The sequence below is a fragment of the Anneissia japonica genome, unplaced genomic scaffold (assembly GCF_011630105.1).
Source record: "Anneissia japonica isolate Jap-2015-1 unplaced genomic scaffold, ASM1163010v1 scaffold287863_len737641_cov155, whole genome shotgun sequence".
In the NCBI taxonomy this organism is placed as follows: Eukaryota; Metazoa; Echinodermata; class Crinoidea; order Comatulida; family Comatulidae; genus Anneissia; species Anneissia japonica.
Genome location: NW_022742482.1, coordinates 145295 through 157240, shown reverse-complemented (window position 1 = coordinate 157240; position 11946 = coordinate 145295). Strand labels below are relative to the sequence as shown.

The 11946-nt window shown below is 35.4% G+C and overlaps 1 protein-coding gene across 1 annotated transcript; it reads left to right on the top strand.

Moving 5' to 3' along the window:
* The first annotated feature begins 270 nt into the window (after positions 1-270).
* On the top strand, positions 271-11556 carry LOC117119171 (kelch-like protein 13). The gene is made up of 2 exons (XM_033263990.1): positions 271-599; positions 8467-11556. The coding sequence occupies exon 2, from the start codon at positions 8472-8474 to the stop codon at positions 10362-10364; it is 1893 nt and encodes a 630-aa protein (XP_033119881.1). The 5' UTR covers positions 271-599; positions 8467-8471; the 3' UTR covers positions 10365-11556.
* The last annotated feature ends 390 nt before the right edge of the window (positions 11557-11946 follow it).

Sequence of the window (11946 nt, the reverse complement as noted above, 5' to 3'; positions counted from 1 at the left end):
TAGGACTTTTAATGATGATAGGCTCTAGGCTAGGCCTAAATTGTAGGCTAGTCAGCCTTTGTTGAAAGGACACTTCATGAAAAGGGGGGTTCGTTCGAACCCAACGAACCCCCCTGGCTACGGGCTTGGTAATATAATATTTATTGACTTGTGCTTTTTGCTGAGAAATTAAATAATCGGAGAGTAAATTATGAGAATTTTGAGATTTGGGACTACTGCCCTCATCGGCTATCTACAACAGAAATAGAGCAAACATGCTGAGCATCTACTCTTTTATTGCATTGTTCCCATGGTATTAGTCGGTGAGGCTACGATTGTGCCCTGAGCGAATTGGTACGCAGTTCCGTACACAGTGGAAGTTCGTATCATTTGTAGCTATGTAGCATGGCTAGTGAATCGGAATTTCGTAAATTTTGATAATGTATTTTCGTTCGTAAATATTTATCAGCAGCTTGCGTTCTATCTACAGATGCCAGGTCAGAAATAGTCCTAAAACAACAGTACCCGTAAACAGAAAGCCTAGTGACTTTAGGATGTTAAGGATGGGAATGACTGTTAATTATTGTATTGAAGCCATGCGGGACTACTGAACAGTGAAGGTATGGTCTGGAGTCATATGTTATCTTTTAATTATTTTATAATTCAAAATAATAATTCCATGGCCATGCAGACGCGGATCCAGAGATGTCCATAAGGGTGGGGGAAAGAAAGAAAAGCCTATCTTAGTAGTGTATTAAAATAGGCCAATGTATTACAGTGCAGTAGCATAGGACTTTCGAGTTGTTACTGTTCCAAGTAGCGATAATATACATATTTCTCTTATTACGAAGTACAAGTTATGTTTTATAAAGAGGTATAGAGATATAGTAAATCATGTTTTTAACACAGGAAACTCTCATATGGTAACTAAAACAATGCTAGTTCAGAGTATTACTAGTACTACAGCACTGTAATGCATATACCTATTTTAATACACTACTGAGATAGGCTTTTATTTTTCAATCTTGATTTCAGAGGTCAAAAAAATTTTTTTTTCAATCATATAGTGGTGTAGACTAGTCTTTTAAGAACATTTTGCTGGAAATTTTTTTTGGATAAGACGCCCCGTTATAGAGTTATGATTTTTTAAATAACATGATGTCAAAAAATCCGCCCAAAAGCTTATCTTATTTCTGTTGGTTACGCACCGCTGATTCGCAATGTTTGTCATCACTTCAAGATGTCTACCGATTCGTGAAAAAGGCGTATTCCCCGCGAAAAGTTTGTGTTCAGAGGCCCGAAAATAACCTCTGAGGCGATCATTTATTTTCTTTTTCTTTCATTCTCTCTTTTTCTTTTTCTTTTTTGACCTTTCAAAAGGTTGGGGGTCGGGGCTGGCTCGCCTGTCCCCCTAAATCCGCCCATCCATGTTTCAGCATCAGTCCATTTTATTACAAGTAGGCCTTCAGATATTTGTTTCGCTACAAAATCAGAATTTACTGTAAAACTGTTACTCCCAACATAGGCCTACTTTATATTCCTCAGGCTGGACCCAGTAAGGGGAGGGGGAGGGGTGAGGCAGGGTATGGGGACATGTGCCCCACCCCTCCCCTGTTTTGACACTAATTTTTTTTTTACATTTCAATGCATATCAGTGTTATTACTCACTTATTCTGAAACTGTTGTGCACACGTTTGAAAAATTCTGGATCCACCCCTGTCCCGGGGCCCTGTTCCTCAAGCATGGCTATTATTCACCGCAGCAGGCAACGTTCCAATCCACCTTTTGCACTTGGTTACTTAGAAAGAATGGGTCCTTGGTACATTATTTGATAAATGCTTGTTCGATGATTGTAGATTGATTTGATTCAAACCATTAGCTCAACCCGCCCTCGATAAACTATACGTTACGTTATCTCACTATATTAATTGGATTAACACATTATCAAGGATAAGTACTGAGTGTTTATACACTGGTGTCCTTGGATTCAATTATAGGTAAACGGATTAGTTGCCTTTTTTATGAGGTTTTAATTGTTCTTTATCGCCGAAAGTGCGTTATTCTAATGTTAGTTTAAGGAGGGCTGGTCGGCCTAAATGAATTGATTTGGGTTGTAGGATTAGCATTTTTGATATGTAAACTGGTACCAGGCCATTTGTTGCTTTCCATGTTAGTACAATCGCCTTATCAATCAATCCTCTGTGTTATACAGTAGGTAGCCATTAAGGTAGATGTGACATGATCTTATTTCCTCACTTTCCAAAGCACACGAATTGAAGGAATATCAGTAATTTCTTATTCTAATTTCCGTTTTGAAAACTGTGTTATAAGTTATATTTTATAGGATTTTATTTTCAAGCCATTTTCATTGGTTGGTGATAATGTCATATCGTACTATATACCAGATCAAACACCTAGCTTCCACTTATGGTGTTGAGATTGAGAAAGTTAATACAAATAGGCACAGCTGTGAATAATTGCCTGCAAACACTTACTTTTGCTTGTTTAATGCGTGCTCAGTTGATTGCCACAATTCCAACATTTGTCCAATTTATGCATTTTTTTTGTGCTCTGGCTATAGAGTAGTTACTGTACACTCAGTTACATTCAGTCATAAACCAATTCCTAATTTTGATTGGGCGTTATTATTTGTATCGACTAAATTAGGACAGTAAAAATCTGATCAGTCACCATGATGGGTATAGGCTATGAAAGAAAAAACAGGAGGTGGCTCAGCCACTTTGCTTTCTTAAGATGATTAGTGGGTGGGAGAGTTTCAGTGGTGGCTTCAAAGATTCTACCTGGTCTACTGTAGATCCGGTTCAGGTGCTGCCTGCCAGCTCTTGTTCTGTTAATAAAATCAGGCTCGTTAAGTCGATTTGTATCGGTTCTGTAGCACGTGGGCTAACAACCATCCCTATACTGTACACTAAGAAGACATAACACAAAGAAGATTATAATACGCATTCACATGCGTCATGGCTAGACTAACAATTTACATTGCTGTAGTCTGCCACACCATAATCCGTAGAGGGAGTTACAACACCTGTTGATTGGGAGCAGCAGGCTTTGTATGGGAACATCACAGTTGAACAATCTATTTGTAATTATCCCTTGGCATCTGATGGTGGTCTTCACCAAGGCTTTTTGCAGTCTACCATATGTTGGATTGGCAGTGGTGTTGATCTCAGTGGACAGTAGGGTTACAGTATGATGACCGGTATTTTTTTTTGTTATTTCTCTTTGCCTGCAAGTAGGTTTATTGATTTATTGATACTTACATTTTTTTTTATTGATGTGATGATGATGAGGATGAGAGAATTATGCTGAAGCTTTAATAATAATCAACATTAATACCAAAGATTTTATAATTAAAATAAAATAAAAATAAAATAAACATCGACGCTTCTATTTTTACGCGTAGAATCACGGAGAGCGCTATCTTGTGTTTATAAGATCTTTGATTGATACTGATACTACAATGGTCCCAAGGTGGAAGTAGTAATAGCGTAATACAGTTAAACTTAAATAATTTGTAAATCAATCTTATTTTACATAGCAAATTGTTGTTTTCAAATAATTAACAATCTCTATTTAGTCAAATTTTATCAATGTCAAACATTGACAATTTTTCAATGTCATTTTTGATTCAGCTTTAATGGCAAGTACGTTTTAAATGATTTAGATTTTTTAAACACTTCCAACTTTTAATTGTTGCGCATGGTTATACCCATCACCAGTTAAGTTACGGGAGGCAATTGGTAATACAGTGGACGTACTGGGGGAGACACAGTATGACTCCCGCGACTCATGGGAGAATTGGGAATTAAGTGGGTGGTAAATATACATGTAGATTTTTAATACCCTTAGTTTTCTTTTTAAATAAAACTGTTCTAAACAGTATAATGCTGTGTTTTATTGTATACTTTTATGTTCCACAAATGTCTTTAGTTGGGACTGATTTGAGCTGCAGAGTAAAATCAATACAGTAAACCAAACAGATTGAGAATGTTCTGTGTGAGCTAAAAAAATTGAATTTTGAATACCTATATAAATTGACTGCTTATAAAAGAAATGGTGAAATCTATTGCCTGTTCAATGGATAAAACTGTTCCCCGAATCTAGAGCAGTCAATATTTGTTTTTTTATACCTCATACCATGCTCACGTAGATTCTATAAGGCCTAAAAAAAAATACCTTCCTAGCCTAGCCTAGAGGCCTACACTATAGCCTAGGCGATCAGCGTGTCTAGTTCTTCTTTGCTCATTTCCTAAATTTCAACAGCACCATCGTCTGCAATATTTGGTGAATGTTGACAAGACATATTTTAGTTTGTCTTTTGGTGCTTTTGCTATCAGCTTCATCAAGAAGAATGCTAGGCCTAGGCTAGTCCTCCTTCATCCAGGATAGCTCGAACCGACTAGCCTCCATATTTGTTTATTGTCTACTTGCTGATCCATGACAAGGGCCAATCTCTTTCGTCGTAGAGTTCACAGTCCCCTTACAATCAGCGCGATGTTGAGTGAGGACTACAGTTTGCACATAACGCGACAGGGCAAAAAAGTACTATTTGAGGGGAACAGTACTTTCAATTCCCGCTTCTTAACCAATCAGATGCCTAGAATCTATGTACTGTATGAGGTATAAACAATAATATGGTATGCATTATTTCAGACTTTGTAGTCCATAGTACAGTACCTCCACCCAGTAACTGAATATAGTACCTATAAATATGCAGGCCATGTATATTTCAATTATTAAGGTTGTGTTTCTACTAATAAACACAAAATAATCGATTTTTTAAAACCGTTTTTTTAATGAGTACCAGACAGCCTGCTGGTGTTGCAACTGCATTTTTGATTTTTCGAAAATCGGTTTTCTTGACAATGACAGAAATTACTTCACCATTTTGTTTATACAACACGTTGTTTTCCTAACTGTATAGGCATGGTATAGGATAGTATCTTTCTCATGCCTAGGACATGAACAAGAGGACAAATTTTTTTGAAAGTTCGCGCCTAATACGATCTAGTCTTTGGTCACATTTCACCTGATAATCGCTTTTTTGTGTTGCAGCTAAAAGGTGCACAGCCAAAATAGGTTATTTGCCGTTCAAACACGCTATCCATTGCATGTTTTTAATTGATTTTTTTTTATCGCTTTTTTCAAACTGGTCCCATTTCTACTGCGAGAATAAAAGCGATTTTTCGAAAAAGCGATTTTTAATCAATTATTTCTTTCCAGTAGAAACAGGCCCTAATATGCTCTAGAGTAAACAAAAACTGAATTTTTTTGACCTTGTCCTTTGACCTTTACTTTCTTTAGATTATTATTTACCATTTTCAACTAAATTTTATGATGAGCCATTACTTTTTTGCGTAATCTTAGTAACAGTCAGACAGACAAAAGACAGCAGTGAATAGGTATTGAACTTCCTTTGGAGGAGGTAATAAGAATTTGTGAATGTGTTTAACATATAAAAGTACTGTAGTATACAAAATTAATGTATACTTAAATTTTTTTATTTAACTTTCTATTTTTGTTGTTATTGCTTTTTGTTTATTTTATATTAGGCAAGACTTTTTTTTATACCTTTTTTTAACGAACATGCCAACTGCAAATATTGATGATTTCGAATAAAAATAGAATTTTATTTTTGGCCAATTTGCATATCCGCCACCACGAAAATGTGGAAATAAAAAAAAAATTAGTTCTTTATTTTTATTTATGCCCTCCGCTGCCTTGAAATCTCCAAAGATAAGATATGTATATTTCTTCCTAATTATATAAATTTGAAGGATTTACCATCCTGTTTTACAATCACCAATAATTTTTTTTCTCCTCTGTCTGAATGTTTTCGTTGCTAAATAAGAAAACAAAATTTTATTTTTATTTTTATTCTGTCCTTATATATTTTCCTGAATATTAATTGATAATAATGCATTAAATATTATTGTTCTCTGATAGTTGTACATGAAATAATAACACTCTAATACTATATTCAACAAGTAGTACACACCATAGACTCTACGTTATGTTATATTTCAATACAATCTCCCGCTGTGAACCATTGTGAAAATATTGATTACCAATTGACAACCAATCCCGCAATAGTGTGATAATCCGTTCAACAAATGGAATTATTCATCGCTTGTTGACATCTCCACCCAATGATCATAGTTTCAATTCTGCAATGTACAGTTCCAGCCAAGGACATACCAAGTATAGACTACAAATAGGATAATTAGGATTATTCCTTGAACATTTATTGTTTTTGTGATGTTTGCATACACACATGGGTTTGTTTGATAACTTGGAGACTTGTCACTTTCTGCTGCTTGTTATTGATTGGTGAAGCGTGCGACGTGTTTTACCATTAGACGCTTTCTGTTTGCCTGCCTTATGGAATGATTTTATACATTATGCAGAGGTACAATAGTTAGGCTTTGTGATATTGCTTATGCATCACATTTTTTTCACTTACCGATATTACTATAAATTATTTATTGTTAAATATGAATACATTTTCTAGATTAACTTTTTTTTTTGCAATCTGCATTCTACATGTTTTCTCTCATTAATTAGACAAACCACAGTTGTATTGGACATTTTTCTTTTACAATTACAATTTTATTTTTCAAGTTTTTTGTTCAGATGTCATCACAGTTGTAGTAACCTGACTGGCTTGAGAAATTGATTACAAAAAGAATGTTCAATTAGACATTTATGATCACCTGTTTTTTTGTGTTGTTGATATTGATAATTGAATAAACTATTGATTAAGGCCAAATAAAAAAGTTCATGTCTCCTCGCGCATCCATTTTCTCTGCCTCACCAAATTTTTATTTATTTTTTTTTATTTCCTTTACTTTACAAAGTGTATGAAAATCTGTAAAATTCACATCAATAAAGTTCCTCTCGAGAACGTTCGTGGTTGGGGATACATGGTAAGAATCATGTCTTACAGTGCCTTTTTTATTTGCTTTCAGTGTGTCGACTTGGTAAAAGTAGTAGCAGTTTTTCATCGGCCATCTTGGATTTGCCATCTCAGAGTAAACAAATAGTGCTCTCATTCTTTTTCTTTCAAAATATTAGGACGAGAAACTCCTTTTTTTTATACATGGCCTACAATAGTCAGGGAAGGGCCTGGTAAGGTAGTTCCACCATACTAGGTTTGGTTAGCTTACAGTGCATGTATGGCTATTGGTTGAATTTGTGTTCCTGTCCTTCGTTTATTCAATTAAAATCTTTGTAATTTTTGGCATTTTTAACCAATCCTTGCTCTTCTTGCTGTGCTGAATATTTTACAGTGCAAATGCTGTATAAATTAATTAAAAATTTTTAAACATTTTAATTTTTAAATATTATATTAAATAGAAAAATCTTGCAGTTGATGATTTAAAATTGAAATATGATGTACCAACTTTAGGTAGAATACCGTATACTTTTATGCATCGTATTCACAAATTCCCTTTCAATTTATAAGATTTACAAAATTTACAAATAATTTTTAAAATACAAAATTAATAAGACCTCAACAAAGAATAAACTCTATCTATAGTAAAAGACTGATTAAAAATTACAATAGAATAAGGAACAAAGGTATTTTTAAATCTAGTGGTTCGGGAATGACGGTTTGAAGACTTCTTTGTATTAAATAAGTCATCTTGTAATTGTTTGTTTCTTTTATCAGACTTCATTATTGTGTAGGCTTATTGTACTTTATGAATGATTGTTGTCATTGGTAGAGTTTATGTTTTGGACTCTGTGGGACAAATTATCTGTGCACACTAGGCCGTAACATTTCTGTTATATTTGGGCAATAAAGATTTGCAATGATTTGATTTCTTTTATTTGATTTGACAATATGTTTATTTTTTGCATCACCTCAGGCCTTGAAATTCTGATTTGAGGTCGACGATTATACTTTCATCCAGATTGCCATATCAGTGGGTGTGCAGGAGATGCATGTCCCAAAAAATACCCTCCCCCACCCCCTCCTTAAATCATCTTATTGTGTGAGCTAGAACCCCACACCTAATCTTTACAGGTGTGAAAAATAGAGCACCTTTGGTTTAAAATTTAACATTAATTGTTTTGTGGTAGGATGTTCTGTACATTGTTTTGAACCCCAACACCACTTAGATGACTGCAGTAGTAGATCTGTGCACAATTCTGTTATTTAACAGAATAAGCACTCCAAAAAAAGATATTAATTGTATAGCTTACCTACCATTCCAACACAGCTCCTGTATGTGTACTGTAACCTAATTGTAGAGTTTAGAATTCTAATTATGTGCCTTGGCTTATTTATGTATGAAATAATTGTATATTGTAATTGGAGAAGATATTCTCTAGATTTATCATATTAATTATATATTATATAATTATATTAATATAATTGTAATATAGTTTACACAGTATAATATAGAATGCAAAATTGTATTGTAAATGTTTTCCTAAATTCTGTAATATTTTGCTTTACAGAAACAATGGCTGCAGCAGTAGTTAAAAGGTCAATAAATACTTCTCAGCGTAGCTACCACAAGTCGCAAGCGCCACCACCGAGCAGAAGCTTCCAAAATGTTGAACATAGTAGGGAACTACTGAAGCAGCTGAATTCACTTCGCATTGAGCGTCTCCTTTGTGATGGTACGTTGATCGCTGGCGAGCAACATTTCATGGTACATCGCGCTGTATTGGCCTCATGCAGTGATTACTTCCGACGAGTGTTCACGGAAAACGATAACATCCATGATGTGCAACTCAGTAACAATATAAATCCTCGCGGTGTTGAGTTAATAATACAGTATGCCTACACATCACAGATTATGTTGACTTTAGAAAATGTAGAGGGTGTCCTTTACACAGCACTACAATTGAGAATGAATAAGGTTGTTGAACTCTGCTTAGAATACTTAACCTCAATTTTGACTGTTGAAAATTGTATTCATATTTTGAACCTGGCGGAACAATTTGAATTTCGAGGATTGATGTTGGTAGCGCAAGATTTTATCATCGATAATTTCATTGCGGTGAGTCACACACCTGAGTTTCAGACGTTAAATGCAGAACAAGTAACATTCTTCTTAAGCCAAGATCGAATGGCGACAAACTCAGAGTTGCAACTTTTTCAAATCGGGGCTAAGTGGTTAAATCATGCAACAGAGGAAAGGATTGAATACGCACCCCAATTAATGAGGAACGTACGGTTCCCATTGATTTCCTCAAATGATTTGGTAGATCATGTTCAGAATCAAGATTTTATGATGCGGCAACAAGAATGCCATCAGTATCTTTTAGAAGCGTTAAATTATCATCTGGTTCCACACCGGCAGCATGCGATGCAATCACCACGCACAAAGCTACGATCAACAAATGAAGTTATACTTGCTCTCGGAGGAGAGAGCCCACCAAAACGTGTCAGTGACCGTGTTTTGATATTTGATGAGTTCCATGCTCAGTGGAAGTCTCTGACATCAATGCCAATGAAAAGAGTGGATCACTGTGTTGCAGAATTGAATCAGTATCTATACGTTGTTGGCGGGCAGATAACTTTGAATTCAAATGGTAAAGATAGTATCGGTACTGTGCATCGATATGATCCACGTTTCAATTCCTGGCTTCAGATGTGTCCCATGCAGCAAAGGCGAGCGTTTTTTACATTAGTTGCGTATCATGGTTGTCTGTATGCTATTGGAGGGAAAAATGAACAAGGCGCACTCTCCTCAGTTGAGTGCTATGAGCCAAATCGTAATCAATGGAAATTTGTTGCACGTTTGCACACAGGAACCTACGCTCTCTCAGGCTGTGTGCTCCAGAATAAACTCTATATTACCGGTGGATTTATGAACAGAAATTTTAGCGTGGATGTTCACACATACAATCACGTATCAGACGAATGGACCAGCAAGTGCCCAATGAATGTTGCTCGCGGATTCCACATGATGTGTTCAGTAAAAAATAAACTCTATGTCATGGGTGGTAACCATCTAAATATGTATGGTGACCGCGTAGATGTCATGAGTGTTGAATGTTACTCACTGGATTCAGACACATGGACTATGCTGTCACCAATGTTAACTGGTTTAAGTATGGCCGGAGTGACCGTCACGGAGAATCGCAAAATATACATTGTTGGTGGTTATAACGGACTAAGCCGACAGCGGGAACGAGATGTTCATAGTTACAGTATTGATGAAGATGAATGGGACGTGGTTGGTGAGTTGCCGGATGCGGCACTCCGTATGGCCTGTTGCACTTTGACGCTTCCGTATAATGTTTTCACAGCAGCTGATGGCCATTCCTCTGATTCGTTGTCGATGTCGCAGCCAACAACTTCGTCAAGTCGTCAATACTCAATTTCATCCAACTCACCAAGGTAGTTTCTTGTTTAGAGGACCACTGTAAATACTCTGTATGTACAATATTATAGTTTTTACTATGCCACTAAACAAATAATGTACAGTGATGTAACAGTTGTAAGCTCACAAAGCCAGGGGAACAAAGCTTAAGGCTAAGTTGAGACTTGAGAGATACGCCAGACGTATCGAACGCTGGGCGTTTGTTAATCCATGGCTAGCAAGATTCATTCATTAACATTTATTACATAATGGTCAAAGAAGAAAATTACAAGATGTCCAGACTAGACATAATTCGTGCGAGGTATTCGTAATCACGCATTTTATATCCTGTTTTACATCTAGGCTTATTGAGATTGGTCAAATCTTGGCCGAGTTCAGAGTCATTGATGCTTGACTCTCGTAACTCAGTAGTGTACGCCAATCTTATGTCTGTTGGTGGATTACCGTACGCCAGTGATTGCATGTTAATACTGGCATTCGTTATGCTGCGCACAATTTCACACCACTCGGTTAACGTTACGCTGGTGTAACTGATGTCTGAAAATAGTCTCTGTTGCCCTGGGATATTATTCAGCAATTTTTTTCAGAGCTATGGGCCCTTATTGGCCAAGCGAGACCACTAAAAGAGCAGAAAGTGTAAAAAACATCAAAATATGTTTTAATATGTCAAAAACACCTGATGAAAAGGGGGACTTGCCCAGTACCCTATTGAGGGCCCTTTGCAACCTTTTATTCATTGATTATGGTTTTATTTAAACAGAAACATCACAGAAATACTGTATAAATTACACATAAATTTGTATTATATATTTCTTTTTAGTAAATTATAGAATCCATTTTTTGGAATGCATTTTCTTCATTATCAAGCTAATATACTATAACTGTCTGTTCTTGAAAAATATACTGCAGATAAAATGTTTATAATAATATTATATGCATCAAATGCCTCCTTGAACAAACTTTTTTATCAGTAAAGTTCATTTAGTATTGTATTATAGTTATTTTTTAGCAAAGTACTACAGTACATGGTTTACAGTACATGCAGAGGTTTATTATTTAGGCTCTTGAGATCAGGGTTTTACCAATTTTCTTTCTCAAATTTATCCTTTAGCGTAAATGAAAAAATAATGGAATCACCAAGGTACAGTATGTCATATACAATTTCAATGGCAGAAGGACTGAGAAAAAGAATATTAAAATATTGACTACAAAAGTAAATTGTGGAAGACCTCTTTATTTGTATAAATGTGTAACAGTAAAAATATTATATGATTCAGCAACTGAACAAACATAAGACTTAATGAATTTTTCATATTACAGTATTGTGAAAAAAAAGTTATGTACACATTCTTGTTGGGTATTACGATACTGTAGTATAATCATAACCATGTATAATAATTCATTTCAAGTGTATAAATATTGTATACAGTAGGTAGCAGAACTTGTATATTATAATATCTATTCATGTTAAGTGCTCTCACACAATGTAGGTATGACGTCAATGAGTACTACTGTAGTATCAACAGCTTTTTGTCTTGCGCTATATTTAACGAATGTTGTCAATCCAGCAAAGCTACTGTATATAACTCTCTTATACACATCT

Coding starts and splice junctions, on each gene's coding strand:
- LOC117119171 (XM_033263990.1), top strand. CDS start 8,472: ATGGCTGCAGCAGTAGTTAAAAGGTCAATAAATACTTCTCAGCGTAGC.